Here is a 20,328-nt window from a genome sequence, read left to right as displayed (position 1 = left end):
AATATGGAGAAAGTGTAAAGACAAAAACATTGACTCAGCCTTGCAGGGCAGCAGCAGTATATCATGGCTGAGCAGTAGACATGAAGCAGCACAGCACAGGATGGCCCTTCCAGAGTATTGCTTATACTGAGTTCTCAGAAGCACTGATTCCTACTAAAAATAGGAACATATATTCATTAAGAGAGGGGAGAACTCCAACATAGCCTTGTTTTATATGAAAGAGACAGTTTTAAAATTTTGGCCCACAGTCTTGGTCTGTAATTGATATACAGTAAAGCCTTTTTGCTTCCCCCCCCCCACACACACACACACAAAAAAAAGAATAATAGGCCCTTCTCAAAGAAATATATTCTCTAAGAATTGAATGACAGTGGGGTAAAGTTTTATTTCATCCATGCTGTTAAACTTTCCCTACACATGCACTCTAGCTGTGGCTGATATTGGGAGGAATAAAAGTCATGTGCTGTTTTGAAGGTGCAGTGACATTCCAAAGCAGTAGGCTGCCTGGGTTGTGCAACCTGTTTCTCCCTATATTTATGCATCTTATACCTATCAAAAGATCTGTGATAACCAGTGTCACAGTGCTTATAGGAAAGGTCAGTTAAAATCTTTAGCTGTTTCCAGTGATAGAGCAGAAGAGGTAGAAGCCATTGCTTTCTAGAGAGATGCCACCTAAAATCAGAACGTAAGAAAATCTGGCAACCCAGCCCATAGACATGGACCTATGATTCCACCTAGTCAGGAGACAGAGGCAAGAGGATTTCAAGTTTAAGGCCAACCTAGGGTGCAATCCAAGTCCAACCTATGCAATCTAGTGAGACCTTGTCTCTAAATAGAAGAGATTTTGGCTAAGGCCTGGGCTGAAACCTCAGTAAATGGAGATAGGTAGATAGATGGATGGATAGATAGATAGATAGATAGATAGATAGATACATACATACATACATACATACATACATACATACATACATACATACATACGGAGATAGAGAGATGTGTTTTACCTTGTTTTGATGAGAGCAGAACTCCTGTACAGAATATGTCCCTATGTTCTCTCCTTACTTCATTCCATATCTCTTTTTAGCTAGCTGTTCTCAATCCCATTACAGAAATGGAAGCTAAGTTTAGCAAATTGTTTGGCCTTATATGTTTAGTGCACAAAATTCTTAATTAACAAAGTAAAATGCCACCATCCATTGTAAATCACTTTGCTAAACTTTCAAACTTAATAAGGAATCTTGTCTTGTCCAAAAACTACTCTCAAACCCCTGCTGATCTGGCACTCATGCCCAATTCCCTGTGGAGCTGAGGAAAAGAATGTAAAGGGAGCCAATTAAAGAAACTTTGAGCCAGAATAGACAAGCAGAGGCCATCTTGTCCACCCTTCTGCCTCCAGGCAAAAACCATTCGCTGCAAACACAAATTTCTGTGTGAATCCTGCTGACAAAAACGTTCACCACATGTAAATGATAAGTCATAATCCAGTTATTGCAACTAAAGCAGATTGTTAACTGTTCGAGACTTTATTTATTGCGTTGTAAAGATGCTGAGTGCCAGAGCTCATCTGAATTGTCTTTAATTCTCCCTTTCGAGAAAATAATTTTGTGCAAGAAATGCACTCAGATAATTGTCAACATGGGGGAGGTTTGTGTCCAGAAAATAAAGTTATCTTCATCATCTTATTAAATGTATTTTTGGTTTTCTTTCACTCTAGGCTTACCTTACGGGTGGGAGGAAGCTTACACAGCAGATGGAATCAAGTACTTCATCAAGTAAGTACGAGCATCTCAACCAAGTAAGCAATTTTGCTCACATCTGGAGAGAACCTGGAAGTTGCAAAATAATCAGCAAAACCAAGAAACCCTCTTGGAGGTTACAAAAATTAGAAACAAGAAATGAAGCCTCACCATCTTCAGTGCATGTGATTTAAATGCTGATATCAGATGTCACTGGGGGGTGCAGGCCTAGTAACAATATCTAGGGAAATAACCAAAAACTGGAACAGAATCTGGATCTGAACCTGAATGTTTCCTGTCTGAACTCACTGGGAGAATGACATCATTTACCATTCTTGGAAAGTTAATATGTAACTAAAAATCCATTTGTCATGTCCTAAAACTACTAGCAGTCACTACCTTAAATGCTATATAGAAGACACAAATCATTCTGAAGACAGTATTTGGTCATTTCTGTTTGCCTGTAGTATTCCTGAATGTTAGCAGTGAAATATATAGACCACATGCCTGATATCATGGAATTCACATGGCCACAAGAAATGGGAGACAGTAAATAATCTAACATATAAATAGGACAGTATATGAACAGCCCTGATCCCAGTGTGACAACAGCAGCCTTAAGGATATGTATACCACCCTAGCATTTTTCTTTAACTTGTAGAGAAAGAAAATCAGAGACTTGAGTTGTTGCCAGAAAACTCCACAGCTACTGTTACCAAGTGAGAATCAGAAGCTAAACCGTCTGGCCCAAGACCTTTTCTATTGCACTAGAGCAATGATTTTGCTACTGTTATAAACTGTGATGTAAATACCTGACCTATGACCCCTGCGAAAGGATCGGTCAACTCCAAAGGGGTAACAATCCACAGGTTCAGAACTGCTGTACTAAACTGTCACTCATACAGACCTTGAAAGCCTAAGCAGGAAAAGACTGTATTGTGCTGGGCTGGATAGTTTTTCTCTGAATACAGTGGGCTGTGACAGTTCTGCCATGTTCTAAAGAAGTCCTTTCATGTCAGAAACAGTATTATGAGAATTGAAAGGAGAAATCGACCTCTGGCTGGGATCCCTAGAAAAATCTCTCGTACATCCTTATAGCAAATGCTGCAAGAAAAATGTCCTTGCTATTCTTTCAAATGTGCACATACTTTCCAAGCAATATGCAGATTTTGCTTTCCCAAACCCTATTCCTCTACATAGGTTCCTATCTCTTGCTTAACTTCAGTTTTGCTTCAAACAAGGAGAGTGCTGTCATTGTGGAGTTGCTGATGACGTTAAGGACTGACCCTGAATCTGGGAAATGACCCATAACTAGTTACCATTATTTTTTATTATGGAAAGACTATCATGTCAAGAAAGCAGAAACCTGCAAATCATCACCTTAAGGAGATCACAAATTCAAAATTTCATATTTATGATTTAAGAAAACTCAAAGAAAAACCTGACAGTTTTCATGGCATGTTTTTTTTTTCCTTGTTCTGTTTGGTGGGTGATAAAGCAGAGATGCAGTTTATAGCATGAAATAGAGAGAAATCCTGGAATACCACGTGTAGATCACACTCAACAGCCCACTCCTCACTTCCAGAATCACTCCCTCTGGAAACAAATCTACTCCCAGATACACTGCATTGATCATGGTGTTCCTACCTAAGCTGTAATGATGGCAGCAAAAGGAAACACCATATTCTAGTTTGTATCAGGCCTCAGCTGATGCTCACTGGCCAGAAGCACACTAAGTGTGTTTTTCTATGCATTGTAACACTTAATTCTCTTAATAATGTGTAAAGTAAATAATGCAAGGTTTCATGTTGGTGGTGTCATGTCATCATGGTGTTGGGTTGATGACTATCTGCATCTTGCCCTCAGCCATGCCTCCTAAAAGGATCCCCAAAGAAAGTCATAATCCAAAGAAGGAAAATGGGCATTCATTAGTAACTGAGCTTCTGCATTCAAAGGCCTTCGCAAATGTCCAAGTCTGCATTCTGCACAGAGTTCTTTTACCTAAGCTGAGCTGACAGTAGATCCTGCCTCACATGAAGGTAATTATGGCAGGGCCTAATTAGTGCTCTGTGAGAAAAGGCTACTGAGAGCAGAGTTGCCCATAACACAGAAAAAAAGCAGACCCAGATATGGCCATCGAGAGAAATAATTTGTCCCACTGCCTGGTCCCCAGCTGGGTAAGCCACTGGCCCTTAGAAAGTAGAACAGCTTTTAGCCTGGCCTTCTACTACAAAAATGAGTGAGATGTAAGGAGAGGAACCGAAAGAGAAAGCCAGCAAGCTGTGGACACTCTGAGAACTGACTCCTATGGAAGGAATAGAAAAAGTAGACATTTACCCAGCCTCCTTCACTCCGCTCAGAAGGATAGCCCGACGTCTGTTCTAGAAACTATCAGTTCTTTTCATTGGCCTTATTCATGGTGTAGGAGGAAAGCAAAGAGAGAGAAGACAGATCTCTTTTCGAAAGGGCATGGGTGGGTATCATTGTCACACTACTGCAGCAGAAGAGACTGTCAAAGAGGCTAAACTCAGCAAAGTCACCCTCAATCAAACTGCAGAGCCCAGATACAGGCCCAGAGTCGTGTGGCTCCAAAACCACACCCACCCACTCAGGTGTGCCACACGCACCCTCGGGCAGCATCACTCCACTTCCCTTATTTTAAGGTCATCTGGCGACAGGTAACAAGAAGGAAGTTTTAAACAGATTTAGGTAAAATGTTATACTTTGTCCATTTTAAAGTGGCAGAACTTGCTTCTAAGAGTGAGAAGTTACCTTCTGTAGATTAGGAGGTCAAAGAGCAAAAATAAGACAGTCTGACACCATCCCCAGTCTCTGCCTTTTTGAAGAGTGGAATGCTTGCCATGAGTTAGGTTTTTCTTTCTGAGAGCTTAACCCTGTTCAAGCAATAAGATGGATATTAGCCTTGCCATTCTACATGTGTTATTTTTTTATATGTGTTTTATCCCTACCCTCTTGTAGGGAGCCTACTGAATGAAACCTCTATGAACACCCATCATTAGGCATATACAGTGGATTTCACAGAGGTTATTAGGCTCCTCACTCTAACAGGCTGAGCTGCATCTCTCAGTGACCTGGATCTGCCCATCTCTGTCTTCATCCCATTCTTCTCTTTCAAAAGCTGCCTCTTCCCGCAGGAGGTTTTTGTTTGAAGACGATTTTAAGGCCAGATAAGCAAACTGATTTGAATTGCTTATCAATAGACTTTCTTTTTTTCTTTTTTTTTTTTTTTATTTATTGCAATTTATTCACTTTGTATCCCAGCTATAGCCCCTCCCTCGTGTCCTCCCAATCTTTCCCTCCCTCCCTCTTCTCCTCCCATGTCCCTTCCCCAGTCCACTGATAGGGGTGGTCCTCCTCCCCTTCCATCTGACCCTAGTCTATCAGGCCTCATCAGAACTGGCTTATTGTCTTCCTCTGTAGCCTGTTAAGGCTGCCCAGCAAAACTTTGGGCAGAGTATAGGCAATCCCATGAAAGAAGGGGGAGATAAAAAGACCTGGAGGGAACAGGAGCTCCACAAGGAGAGCAACAGAACCAAAAACTCTGGGCCCAGGGGTCTTTTCTGAGACTGATACTCCAACCAAGGACCATGCATGGGGATAACCTAGGACCTCTGCATAGATCTAACCCATGGCAGCTCAGTGTCCAAGTGGGTTCCCTAGTAATAGGAACAGGGGTTGTCTCTGAAAACAAACTACTCTTATGGGTAGGCTGCATGCCCCGCAGTAGATACCCAACAGAAACCAAACATATAGACATATAATATAGGATAAACGTACTATAATCTGTACACTTCAAGAAGCTAAGCAAGAAGGAAGACCCTGGGTAAAATGATCAATCCTCACTCAGAAAGGCAAATGGGATAAATATCGGCAGAGGGAGAAAACAGGGAACAGGACAGGAGCCTACCATAGAGGGCCTCTCAAAGGCTCTACCCTACAGGGTATCAAAGCAGATGCTGAGACTCATAGCCAAACTTTGGGCAGAGGGCAGGGAATCTTATAAAGGAAGAAGGAAATAGAAAGACCTGGAGGGGACAGGAGCTCTGCAAGGAAACCAACAGAACCAAAAAATCTGGGCCCAGAGGTCTTTTCTGAGACTGATACTCCAACCAAGGGCCACACATGGAGATAACCTAGAACCCCTCCACAGATGTAGCAGCCCATGGCAGCGCAGTCTTCAAGTGGGTCCCTAGTAATGGAATAGGGACTGTCTCTGACATGAACTCAGTGGCTGGCTCTTTAATCACCTCCCCCTGAGGGGAGAGCAGCCTTGCCAGACTACAGAGGAAGACTATGCAACCAGTCCTGATGAGACCTGATAGGCTAGAGTCAGGTGGAAGGGGAGGAGGACCTCCCTATCAATGGACTTGGTGAGGTGCTTGGAAAGAGATAAGGGAGGGAGGGTAGGATTGGGAGGGGATGAGAGAGGGGGGCTACAACTGGGATACAAAGTGAATAAACTGTAATTTATGAAAATAAAAAATAAAAAAAGAAAGTCATTATACATATGCAAACGATCTGTAGGGTAAAAGAAGAAAAAATAAATAAATGAATAAAATTAAATAACGACAAGAAACAATCAATAGACTTTGAATGTGGGTCTGCAGGGGCGCTTGTGTGAGTCAATTACATCACTCTGGTATAGGTGGCTCCAACTGTGAAAGAAGGCTTCCTGATTTCAGGAATGAGAGAGTGATCTTTGGGCCTGGAGAGACCTGGATTGTAATGCAAGTGTCTCCACAGAATAGCTACTTAGCAGATGTATGCTTTCATTTCCACTTCATAACTTTCATCCTTCCTCCCACCCCCGTCAAAAAAACTTCAAACAATTCTTGGCCTCTTGGCTCCTCCCCTCACTCGCTGACATTTTGATGGGGGTTTCTACATGGTCCTTATCCACATTCAGTGATGGTTCCAGATGAGCAAAAAGTGTACAGGGCTGACACTTTCAGAAATATTGTTACTGATTTGTTTTAATTTTTACTCCACCCAAGCCAAAGTTTTGTGCCTGGGCAGCCTATGTTAATATTTTGAGGGAGGAGTGGTTTATTTATAGGTAGATACTTTTAGGCAAGAAATAACTTTACTTAAAAAGAATGATTAAAATTAGTCTCCCAAGACTCTGGGAGAGACCATGGTCTGCATACATATGATCCCCTGACAGAAATTGGCACCCGTCACTGTCATCCCAGAAATGGAACTGTTACATGTGATGGAAGCCAAGCCTCGGGCAAGAGAATGACTGTCAGTCCTGACTTGAGAATGCCTGGCCATTTATGGTCTCTGTAGAGTATTTCTGTCCTCATAACCATTACCTTTCTGTTGAATACTGGGTCATCTCCTTAAGTTCTGACGAAGAGAAGAGGCTTCTTACCCACCTGTGTAAACATGGATAATTAGGGTTAGCATCACCAGAGCCTGTGTTTCAATAGAACTAACAGACATGTGCTTCTGTGTGTGTGCATATATGCATGTAGGCATAGCCACTTGCCATAAATAAATATGAAAATCTACACACATATTTGTGTAAAATATAGCACTGCATTCTGGGAAAGATTTTCCTACTTTCTCATAAGAAAGTTGTAGCATCCTTAAGTTCAATAATAAAAATGGCCAACACCTTAAGCATACTGTAATGAAATTACCTGGATGGATGGCCATTTTTCCACCTACCTTTTTCTTTGGTTGGTTGGTTTCTGTTTTATTTTAACGCATATAGGGTGGGGCACATTTGTACCACAGTGCACCTGTGGAGACTGGAGAATAACTTTTCCAGGAGTTAGTCATATCCTTCTGACTTCCTTGAGGCTGGGTCTCTGGTTTCAAACTTCCAGAGGATTCTCCTGTCTCTTCCTTCCATCTCACTGTAGCAGTACTGCGATGACAGAGTGAGCCACTGTACCTGGCTCATTTACAGGGCTCATGGGTTCCAGGGACTGAAACCAGGCTGTCGGCCTTATTGGCAGGCACCCGTATCTGAATTTTATCTACTGAACCATCACCCAGCCATCCTACCAAGCTTCTTTTCATCCTCCTGAGGTCATATACAATGAAAAATTTATTGGAATGTTTTGGTATGATTCCACTTTAGAACTACACACACCTTTGATATATGTTATGTAATATGACAGAATTACTATGAGTTCTGCTTGTAAACTGAATTTGTTGTAAACTGGACATCGCTACCGGGTTGACTTCATTATACTTGTTTATCTTTATACTGGAAGATTTGGATTCACCGTGATCAATGATCATTAATTCTCCATTTCCACATTATAAATTTTCTTAAAAATTTGAAGCTTAAAACAATGCGTATTTGTTTTCTCAACCAGTTTTAGAGTCCCAGCAGTACAAGAATGGCATTCTGAATTATTCTGGCATCCTTGCCCTCACCTCCCTCCTCCTCCCCTTTCTCCACCGCTCTCCTTTTCTCTCTGGGTCTCTCGTGGAGTTGTCAAACTAGCCGTTAAAAAGGCTGGGAAATGAAGCATAGCTTAGTGAGCTCCCTAGAATATTTGCACCAAACACACTCATGATGCGGTTGGCAGGATGACCCAGTTCCTCACCATGTCTCAGGCATTAGGGCTAAAGACATAGTTTCAACATAACAACCGCCTTTCCACAGAGCAAGAGATGAAAGGCACTCAGACAAATGCTGCCATGTGTCCTCTATAAGAAAGTGCATGGCCTGGCAATGCATCTGCCACCGGTCACAAGGATTAGCCTGGTACAGTGTAGGAGGCAATGACCTTGGAGTGTGGCGTCCAGAAATCGGGGATCACTGGAAGAGGATACTGACCAAAAGGCACATTAAATTATTATATATGTATAACCTAATTATGTGCATAAGTAATATAGAAATCTTTGTATCAGATACTTGCTTTCAATACCAAATTATACTCCTGGCAGCATATACCTTTACCCATTGAGCAATTTTGCTGGCCTTTATTTATAGAATTTTAAAAGAATAGAAAACCCAAAATGACTAATTTGAAGTTCTTGAGTCTTAGACCCTAACTTTCTTTTGCAAATAGATGCTACCCTAAATAATGGTAACACAAGTAGAAATTAAGAAGATTGTGGAAGGAAGGAAAGAGGGAAAATGTGGTTTTTGGTTGGAAATAAAAAGCTACTCCTTTTTGCATTGTAACTGCTTGGCAAATTATTTCAGCTTCCCTTCAGTGGACATTGTCAAGAACCCTTTCCCCTCCCCAAAACTTTATGAAATGGTCTATTTGCTTCCTTTTCAGTGAGTCAGGTAGTTGCACTGACAGACTAATACAGCCTACAGCTCATTTGATGAGAGGTCAGGACAGGTTTTATGAGGATGTGTTGAGGCTCCTCAACAGGACTTTCACATGTGTCAGAATCAAGACTATCATGAAGAGCTCACAGAGACCTAAAGGAGGAAGCGTCTTTCTTCTCAAATGACTCTCCCAAACTACTACTGCTGAGTAAGTGCTCGGGCCTGAAATGAAGGGGAGTTCTTCCATCTAAGCTGCGCTGTCTGGCAGAACGTCTTAACCCAAAGCTGAATGTCAGGGCCCGACTATCTCTGTGATAGCTGGTTAGGAGCAGTGATTACCTGGCACGGAGCAGGGTTGGCGTGGGGAATACAGTCCAAATGAATGAATACTGTTAGCAAGTTGGAGCAGCCAGTGATGGGGAAAGAGGATGTGTGATAGGATTTTAAGGTTGATGCCACCACATTCGAGAATGACCTGGGAGGTCATTTCAATAGCTCTCTAATCCCTGATTCCTACCTGAAGACAAGGAGTGTTTGAGAATTGAGTGCAACCGGGAATGTAAGTCTCCTGGCAAAGTCCTTGGAACAGGACAGGGCGAATGCTGAGCAGATGTCAGTTTTCTCTGCCTTTCCCACTCTGCTGCTATTTGCCAGGGAAAATTTTAAATGACAACATTTGTGCAGCTGCAAATAGAAACTGGTAGCCAAAATCTACATCTGTACCACTCTCTGGCCAGTCAACAGCCCTGTGCTGGGAGTGGAAAGGCTGCATTGACCACAAGCCTGAGACAGCTTGCCCGGGATTTTCTATAAATATCTACAAAGAGGTGTAGGAATATGAAGCGCTGGAGAAGGGATTGTCATTTAAGTGAAAGGCCAGCCAGCTGGCTTGAGTTATTCAGGACGGCAAAGCCTCTGAAATGAATAAAACATTCAGATCTAGACACCCAGCACCAGGCTCTGCCCCCACTCAGCCAAATACAGGTACGGCTTTGCCGGAAGCGTGCATGTTTTCCAGCGTCATACTGTAAGTGCATTCCCTGAGAACATGTGACGACTGGACTCGTCTCCTTGCCCTGGTTGTTCTTCTTTTAGGCCAGTTTAGAATTTTCTCTGCCTCCATTACTCCCCCCCCCCTCTTTTTTTTAGCAAGTCCTGAATTTTTTCATCAAACCTTTCTCCACTAGATTTGGTTGCTGTGTTAGTCTGCTAGTGCTACTGTAAGGAAATGCCACAGACAAGGAGCTTAAACAGCAAAAACGTTTCTCCCAGCTCTGAGTGCCAAATTGTAAACTTCAGACTCTAAAGTATCAGCAGGACTGATCTCTGATGAGGCAGCTGCTACCCCTCTTATTCTATACTTTCATGCCCCCCTCCCTGTAGTTCTGTGTGTGTGTGCTAGAGAGAGAAAGAGGGATCTATTTTATCTTCCTCTTATCACAAGGACACTGAGGTCCCTTCAGGCCAGTGTTCATACCCCTATGACCTCATCTAATCATTATCACCGTGCCCTGCCCACAGTCTCCAAAAGCAGGGCTTGTGATGACTTTTAGTAGGGCATGGTACTATTCCGAAGTCACTTTTCCCTTATGCTTTCTTCCCTTCCTGGGAATTGAACCGGTTGACACCAGGCAAGCACTCTACACTGAGTGACATCCCCAGCTCCCTTTACCTTTCAGTTTACACAGGGTCTCACTGTGTTGCCCAGGATAGTCTCGAACTCCAGATCTTCCTGCCTTAGCCTCTCAAGTAGCTGGGATTACAGGCTTGTGCCAACAGACTGGCTGTCTTCACGTAGCTTCCAGCAGATGTACTCTTGGTGATAGTTACCTTATTTTGCACATATTACAAAAGTAACCTAGCTGATGTCTTTCCCTCTTGGAACTACTCTGTTGGAGAACCAGTCAAGGAGACAGTTGATATGGAAAGGCCCCAGAACCTGTGACAGTGTTAGGTTACTTAGTAAAGGGGATTTAAGGTTTCTGACCTTGAATAGAGCCTGTTCTAGCCAATCCAATCTGGCCACAGTAGTCCTCAACAATGGAACAAGGAGGCAGAAGAGCAGAGGGGGGCATAGGAGGAGGGGAGGGGGGATGGAGGGCCTGGGAGGGGCAGAAGGGTGGGAGTTCCAATAAGAATGTAAACAATTAATTAATTTTAAAAAAAGGCAGAAGAAAGTCAGGTAAAGACATGTGATGATGGAATTAAAGATGGGCCCCATGAACCTAAGACTGCAGAAGGCCTTAAGAAGCCGGAAAATCACGAGAATGATTCTCCCCTAGAGCCCCAAGATGGGAATGTAGCCTTGCTGATGTCTTGAGTACACCCCAGTCCGACCCACATCAGACTTCTGTTCATTAACTCATAAATTTGAGTCATTCTAAGTCCCCAGATTTTGGGTGATTACTTATTGCAATAGAAAAGTCATACAGTTGGGTGTGCACGTGAGATAGGAAGGGGCTGTCTGACCATATCCAGAAGCATATCAGGCTAACATCTCAGGGCCTAAGACACGTTATCTCTTAAACTATTGAGGAAGGTGTCGTATGTCACAGACGTTCAAAACCTAAAATTCAGGGTATATATAACTTCTCAGAGACGCACAGGCAAGCCTGTTAGGGTGCAAGCTGGAGCATCTACAGGTGTAGTCAATAGGGAAAGGTAGTCTGTGTTCTCTGGAGATCTCAGTCCCAGCCCTGCTTCTGTGTAACTTAGGACAGAGCACTTAAGTCCCCTAGACCTCACCTTTGTCAACTGTGAAAGCTACAGAGCACAATAGTGTTTGTGAGACTTTTATGAAAAGTAATTAGGGAACAGTATCAAAGAACATTGCAGATTTGAAAATGCTTATCCAGTGGATCATATCTGAACATCTTTTTGAGGTTTTGCTTAATGAGATGAGGGGAGGTCTCTGTGTGGCCTAAGGTGGCCTCAAACGCACAGCCCTCCTGTGTCAAGCTAATAGTGCTAGGATGGCGGGGTGTACCACCACATCAACCTGAAGTCTGCATCTAAACTGTGATCTCATATCAAGGGAGCTGCCGAGGTCCTTGGATCACAGCTGTACTTTGTTGACGAGTATCAGCATCTATCTCCGAGAAAATCTCCATCAGGAAGTGGGGCCTTTAGGGTTTAGAACCATGGATTAGGTTTATTTGATAGTTTCAGAGGTTGAGAAATCCCGGTGTGCTTGTGTGGAGTCTTAGGCAGATCGTTCATCATCACTGTTTTCTTTGGTGACATTGTAACGTTTTGTACTCTAATGGTTAAAACAAGATTTTTTTAAATTAAGGATTATATTCCTTTACAATGAACAATTAGATTTTAAAGCCTAGGATTCTAGTAAGTTTACTTAGACTGCTGGCTATTTAGAAAATAAACTCTAGCCCAAATTGTTTCAATTATCGTACAGCTCTACAGCTTGCCCCAAATTAATGAATACATCTTACAAGTCAATTGGAATGAGACTATTGGTACAGGGAGATAGTGATGCTAATTATTTGGTGATGGTGGTTTTATTTGGATAACTCCAATTTCCCTGATAATGCTCAATTTCTATAAACACACATAAACCACTTAGGGGAAATCAACATCATTATCACACTTGAAAATTACCTGATCTTCAATTATAAATAAGCTAGTCTGCCAGTCGAGTATTTACCCTTGGTGGTGTGAGGATCAATAGTAGTAATAGTAGGAATCAGAAGGATTTACAGGGATGTGTGCCTCCAACACACATTGAAACCGTACATGCATGGTGTGACAACAAAGTTACTGCTGAGGAAGCACAAAGCCTCCGGGTGGGGCTCCACACAAGCTTTTGTTTTCTCAGCTGCTCACATAACATTTTTCCTGAATTTCAGAGGAAAGAATTTTTAAAAGACATAATAGCTTTACATATATTCTATGATCATTGAGTTAATCCTTTAATTAATTTCATCTTGCAAAGCCGAAGAACCCATTTCTGGAGGTCACGTAATCCATCCCAGGGCCTTTTCATGTTTTGCTGTGGAAACCAGGATAACAGAGAGATTGAACATAATGGTTAAATTCTCAGAAGACGCTAGTTAGAGCTAGGTGCTGGCTCTGCCATGTGCCAATCCTATGATGTGAGCGGAGTGAACTGTGCCACTTTCTCAGCATCATTTTCGCCTGTCAGTGACCCACCCGGTCACCCTTGCAGAGGTGACATCATCATAAAACAGCCAGTATTTGAAGCTCATGGGAGAAACACAGAGGTCCTTTGTGTGCTGTGTTCATTAAGTCCCATAATTGTTTTTACTGTACTTGAAGGTGTGTGGCAATCTTAAACTCCTTCAGAACCTATGCTTCATGACCTTAGGGGTGGTCTCCTTCAGAATCCCTTTCTGCTTTAGCACATAGCTACTCATGTTTTTATGGGTGTGTGTGTTATGTTCATATATGTCTGAACACCACGTTCATTTATGGTGGCCTTCAAGGTCAGAAGAAGTGTCATATCCCATGGAACTGGAACTACCATGTCAATTCTGAGAACCAAACCCAGGTCCTCTGCAAAAACAAGTGCTCTTAACCATGGAGCCATCTCCAGCTCCTTTTATATTTTTGCTGTAGTCAATTTAATTCTGGTAGAAATTAATGATTCTGGAATCAATATAAAATTAGTTGGAGTTGATTTGAATAATTTAGGTGGGGTTTTTTTTGAGGTCTCAAATTCAGAGATTGTGAAAAATGTTAAGATGTTTATTAATTATTGGGAAAAAAATCAAATCCAGGCCTGTGTGGAGTGTCCAGATAAGCCTTTTGGAGGCGCATAGGGAATGGCGAGTGAGATGTCAGCGGCTCCTATGGCTCCTTGAATGATCCTGATTCACTGCACACCGTGTCGATCCACTAGGGACTCCGAGCACACTTGTGAAGTCTCAAAGGATCCGAGGCTAGAGTGGTGACTGCTCCCCCTTCTTTAGGGAAGGTCTCCTGAGGTGACCCTGCCCCCACCCATGTCCATATAGTCACACCCCCTGACTGATTGTTACTGGTGCTTGAGGCTAGCATGAGGTGATCTGAGTGGCCCTTCAGTCGTATAAAGGCCTTTACACTGCACAATGATGTTAGACCTGCTCCTTGAGTGTGGTCTCCGGATCTGATTCCAGGATTCTGCATGGTCGCCGTTGCTGCTCATCTCCCTTCCTCCTGTTCCTGATCCACGCACAGGCCTATATAACTTGTTTTGTAATAGGTACTGTTTTAAAAGAGCATTGAAATTCAAGTTGATTATTGGTATATTTCAAGTAGAATTAAATATGTTTCTAATGTACTGATTATAAAGTACTATATGTATGTATGTATGTATGTATGTATGTATGTATATATATGTATATGTATAATATATGTATATATTAGCTTCCTCTCCAAATGCTCTCTTCTTGCTTGGCAGTGACTAAAACTAACATGTACTGCAATGGTTCTGCTTTTGGTGGCTTGACAAGTTAGTGCAGGATCACTGGCTGGCAAGTGTGTGGCTTGTTTTCTGAGTGCCAGTTTTGAGACTCAGAGCTCTTCTGTCTTTACAATTTATTCATTATGACTCTTAATCGAAGTCCCCTCCCTCAACTCCTCCCATTCCCACCATCCTCCCTCTTCTTCTCTCCCCACCCAACCCCCCACCAACTCAATTGCCTGCTGTTTGATCACTTGCCCCTGGTGATTCAGGGCAAACATAATTGTTTGTTCATATCTGGCAGGGTTAGTAGGACATATTTTTGGCTTTTTTATGTGAGGGTTTCATCCTGTTGTGATGATGAGCATGGGTCAGTTTTGTTAAAGTTATGAAGGGCTACAATGTAATATGTTACAATAGAATCTTTTCTTTCTTTGAACAATTATATAAGCTTTGGAGCTCCTGAGATTTTTTTATTTTATTTTTTTAATTTTCATTACTATACAGTAATCAACATCAATCTGGGTAGGTTATCATAAAAAAATAGTAGATGTTAAAATGACTATTTTTGCCAGGAATTTGCTTTCAGTATTTTACTAGACTAATGACAGCAATTTTTCTAATATTACACACATATACACACACAGATTCCTGTAAACAATTTTACATCTAAAGATGCTTTAATTAATTGAATCTTAGTATTTGATATCTGTTATATATTTTCTAGGAAGTGTTATAAACACAGAATAAAGTCTAATTTGATCTCTTTAAAACAAATATTCTTTTAAGTACAAACCTTTTGCCATCATTAATACTTGCATTTTGTAGCCAGTTATAAATTTCTCCAGTGCTTTAATGTTACTGGGTTCTGAAACAAGACATATTAAGAAATCTTTGCCTATTTTTACTTTCTGATTATGTTAATAATTATATATTATATATAATTACCCCATTAAAATTACGTTGGAAATGTATTACTTTTGGTTCATTATCCTGCAACTTTGTCTTAGGCATGATAAAATAATCCACATAAGTCTTCCTAAACTCATAGTGATGTAGAAACATGTCTCTGTGGAGAATGAACAAGAGAACATTTTTCACCCTCATAGACAGTTAAAAAGGAATTTCTGTAAAGCTATTATACTTCTGTGCTTAAGTCCCTTTTTGCTAGGAACTGCCCTTAATTTTTATTTTGAAAGAAATAAATTTGCTTTTTTTCTTGAAAGAACATATTTTGATCCTCTAGCTAAGAGGTAAGAAATATAAGGAGGGTAATTATAATGGGATTTAAATAATTCACTTAACATTTCTTTGCCAATAAAATAAAGCATGTTCTCTTGTTTTTTTTTAAAATAAATTCCACAATGTATCTTTCAGTTTACTAATATTTTTAAAAACACACAAGCATTGGCAATTTACTGCTTGATAGTTATTGATCTCCAACAACAGACCTGGCAATCATTTAGAAATAAATAGTATTATGAGCCTTTCAGATTTTCAGATACATCTTGATTACTCTACAAATCAGGTCAGATGCAGTGTCTCTGCAGAAACATTTGCCGGGGATACTGTGTTCAGATGAGGACTTAGTGTCTCACAGTCAGCTCCATTTATTTACCAGCCCTTTAAATTTTTCATTCTAAACAGCACTAGCTCCCTGTATGAACCATGAGGTCTTTATTAATTAAACAGAGAAGTCAGCTAGACTGATTTATTCTCTACCCTCAGCTGAATAACCAAGCACACAAATGAGGGAGGAAATATTCCTAATACTAGAGTGTTCTCAAAGCCAGTAAATCTAGGATTATCTCATCATACTGATTATGTCAAAGAGCATTAGCCACTGCTCAGCAAGACATAAAATTAAATGGTAGACTCAAGGCTGGCTTCACTCCAGCATCATAGGCAGAATTCCAAGGTGTTCTTGCACTAATCAAAAAGCCCTAATTATCAATAAAACTAGCTGTGATCATTTCTTGAATGTCTAGTCTTTGCCAGACCCTTTACAAACTACCTGGGCTTCAGAAGTTCTATCTCGTTGGTTCTCTGTGGTTTGTATTATTTTTGTTGTTGTTGTTTCTAGAGATACAGTTGTAGACTGTGAAGCACCCAAAGTATTTCTTTGTTGCCTGGGTTTTTATTTCTCTAGTAAACAGTTACTGGGATTGCATGTTCAATATTGAGAAGTGTGTTCGAGTAGCTTTTTTTTTTTTCAGTGTGTGTGTGTTTCTTTACTAATAAAATTAAGCTACAATCGTAGGCTTTTACTGTACAAAAAAGGATACTGCGACTATAAGATTAGTCATAAGTGCCTTTGAGTGAGGTCACATTTTGTTAATAAAATGTCTTTATGAGGGTTATTAATGAGGACAGATTTCAGGTAGAAATTTTCTAATTTCAATTGTAGAGAGTCAATAACTCTATCTTTCCCTCAGGAATCTTGCTTTTGGTTACTCTGAGTTACCGATTCACCAGTGTCTAAATGGTTGCATAGTCACTGTTTCAAGAATGAGAACATCACTTGTAAAGCTTGGTTTTCTTGCTTCCTGCTCTCCCCATTCAGGTAGCATTATAAGGGAAGGGGCGTTTACAATAGTGTAATGCACACACTCTCAGCTGCGCCAGTACAGTGGAACCGTGCTGGCAGACGGAATCTCTGGATGCTGAGACTGTCAAATTGGCAGAACAGTGCCATCCAGCACATTCTGTTTAAGCGTGTGCTCTGCAGGATGGTGGCTCTCCATTTCACCTTGCAGCGGTGTTCCGGCCCTCTAAGTTATACTCCTTGATATTCCCTTAAAAGCACTTTCTGTTTAGGCCACAAAAAGGCCTCTGAAATGAAATGAGCCTGTGCGAAGGTGATGCTCTAGTAAATTTAGCCTTCGTAAGAAATCCCTTTAAACTGTTTTTTAAAAAGAGTGGTAATATGGATTACTGCTGAGAGAATAATGGTACCTTTTTGTATTGTTTTTTATTGTTTGATAATTTTATGCAAGCACACGATGTGCTTTGATCAGATCCATTCCCCGTTTTCTCTCTTCCCATCCCTCCCTTCCCCACCCCCATAACTTTTCCCTCCCAGCTTCACTTGTGCTTTTGTTTTACGTTCATTGAGTCTGCTCCAAACTGTATGTGCGTGCATGTAGGATAAGGCACTGGAGCAAGGCTAGCCTGAAGGAAACTGACTCTGTCCTCCACTACAGCCGTGAGCTGGCGATAGCCGCTCAGTTAGGTGGGACTTCGTGCACCTCTCCCTGTATAGACAGGGGTTTTGGCTGACTTGTGCGGGCCCTGTGCATGTTAGAACAGCTACTGTGAGTTCATGTGTGCCATAGCCCTGTCATGCCCAGCAATTTTTTTTCCATTACAAACATCCACTACCTCTGACCCTTTCTGACCACTCTTTCTCAATGATGCCTGTGGAGTGGAGGAGACATCCCATTTCCAGCCACGCACTCTGCTGAGCACTCTGTAGTCTTGTAATATCTGTGTATTGAGCAGTTGTGGATTTCTGTTTTGATCATTTGATGAGGGTTGAAGAATGTAATAATATATGGATATAACAATAAGAATTTATTGGCAATTTATTATTATGTCCATTTAGCAGAATAATAGTATAAGGTTCTTCTCTACAGCTATGAACTAGACAGCCATACGGTTTTAGCCCCATTGACAATATCAGGTGTGAGTTCCATCTTATGGAATATGCCTTAAACCCAATCAGACAACAATTGGTTATTCCTATAACATTGGTGTCACCAGTGGGCATATCTTGCCAGACCAGTCATTGTAGTTCACCGGGTTCATGGCTGGCTAAGATTGTTGATGGCTTTTCTCCCCTGGCAGCATGCATAGAACCTTCAAGCACCATGAAAGCTAGCCAGTAGGGATTTCTCCGTGCCCTATGACTCAAGTATCCCGTGTCTTCAGCAACAGGGTCTTACTGTCAGCTTCTGGGGGGGGGGGGGAATGAAAGCAATAGCAACAGCCTGTAATGTTCGGGGCTTGGGGAACTGTGGAACCTCACTTACCAACAATTCAAAAAGTGGGGAACCCATACCTGACACCGGACTTTTTATTTGATAGCCTATTAGATATGATATTGGCATTGTCCCCAGTTATAATGTAACACAATTTAAATAGCTTTTATGTATGAATGTATTTTAGGAAGCTTCTACAGTAGTAAGTTTCCGGATAGGCGTTTCACTGAGCTTTACTGTTAGCTATCCCTCACCACATTCCCTCTCTCTACCACCACACTCAAACGTTAGAAACTATGAAGATATCTGGGCCTTGGCACCTCCACAACCTGGAATCCTTAAACCCATTGTGAAACTATTACAGATGTTCCTCCAGCACCACCCTGCCACTCCAAGGGGCTGGGCAAATCGTAGTGGACTTGTAAGAGTCATTGGCTAGAAGCTGAGATGGGATATGGAATCTGGAAATACATCTCCACTGGCGGGAGTGTGGTTTCTGGTGTTCTGTCACTCCCTAAATGCACCCCCTACCCTATGGGCCCTTCCTCACCTCTGCTTCTGTCCCTTCTTCGCACAGTGCTCTTCAGGACACCAGTCATTTGTTCCAAGAACATATCAGGCACCACAAATACAGAGATAAAAACCAGTTCCTTCATCAAGGAGCTTTTTGAGAAGCAAGGCAGCAGACAATAGACATGCATTCATAATCTAGGAAAATTAGAAGGAAGAGTGGGTTCGGATGGGAGGAATCTTAAGGAGAAATTACTTCTGTGATGTTAGTGTGTGGGAGCTCCCTAGGGAGGAGAAATGTGGTCCAGAATCGCATGGTAGAATGTGTTCAACCTAGAACTGGGTAGAGCCAAGTATGTCTCAGGTAAAGGTCGGTGTATGCTTTGTCGTTTAGGACAGAGCCTGGGCTGGAGTGGAGAATGAATTAGGAAAGAAATAGAACTGAAACAGAAGCGAGTTCAGAGTCGCATCTTATTACACTGGACAAGGAGAGAAGCAGACTGGGAAGGTGTTGTGTGTAGGTAGGCAGCTATGGGACATGCACACAGTTACATCGGAGGAGGGACAGGAGCTCAGCATTCATCTGCATTCATGGCTACAAAAGACCCTTGACACATCTCCAGACTTCTTACCACTACTGGCTGTGCTCCTACCTTCTTCTGGGTAGAAGCAGGTAGTCCCCAGGATCAGTACTTGTTTGGCTAATCTGCACCCCCTGTTCTTCTCAAGCCACGTAACACAGACCACGTCCTGGATCCATCCCATGATGAGCGTCCTGAACCTGTCCTGCTCAGAGGAGAATGAAGAGGACTGTCCCAGAGAGCTAACGGACCAGAAAAGCTGACGGCTTTCCATAGACATGGGGTTCCAGAGTGTTCTGGCTTTCCAGTCTGTGTGCACAACCAGACACAGGACACCACACCCTGAGAAACAGGAATGCAGAACATGCAATGGGTGGCGTGTCAAGTTGAAACTGTGGTATTTCCATGTTAATGCTAAAGATCAGCTGCCACTACAGCATATCTTTGAAAATAATCTAATTGCTTTTGTTGAAATCATATATAATTAGATTGTATATGCATGTACCTTTTCATTTACAGTTAGATCTTTATAACTCAGTGTAGTTCATTGTTTGGTATTAGAAGCAATGGTCTTATACGAAAGCCTTATATTGAAAAGTTATATGAACACAGTGAACTACTTCTTTCTTGATAATTCCCCTCTCTACTCACAGCTTAGGAAAGTGATCTGAGAAAGCTTGCAAAGAGTGCCGTACAGCTATCCCATTAGCTGCTGAATACAACGTTGTTGTTTTTTTTTTTTTTTTTTTTTTTGGGGGGGGGGGTGTGTTTTGCTTTGGTTTGGGTTTTTTGTTTTGTTTTTTACTTGTACCTCATTGGACACAAGCTAACTTAC

General features: G+C 41.7%; 1 protein-coding gene across 1 annotated transcript in view; it reads left to right on the top strand.

Annotated features, from left to right (window-relative positions):
- Positions 1-19,907, top strand: part of Stxbp4 (syntaxin binding protein 4) — a 144,024-nt gene extending 124,117 nt beyond the window's left edge. The window contains exons 18-19 of the mRNA XM_055620476.1: positions 1,715-1,772; positions 19,642-19,907. Of these exons, the coding sequence (XP_055476451.1) occupies positions 1,715-1,772; positions 19,642-19,756 (173 nt within the window). The 3' untranslated portion in view covers positions 19,757-19,907. The remainder of the gene's footprint in view (positions 1-1,714; positions 1,773-19,641) is intronic.
- Positions 19,908-20,328: the final 421 nt, after the last annotated feature.

The sequence above is a fragment of the Psammomys obesus genome, unplaced genomic scaffold (genome assembly GCF_907164565.1).
Source record: "Psammomys obesus unplaced genomic scaffold, mPsaObe1.curated_primary_1811, whole genome shotgun sequence".
Lineage (NCBI taxonomy): Eukaryota > Metazoa > Chordata > Mammalia > Rodentia > Muridae > Psammomys > Psammomys obesus.
This window is presented reverse-complemented; position numbering and strand designations above follow the sequence as displayed.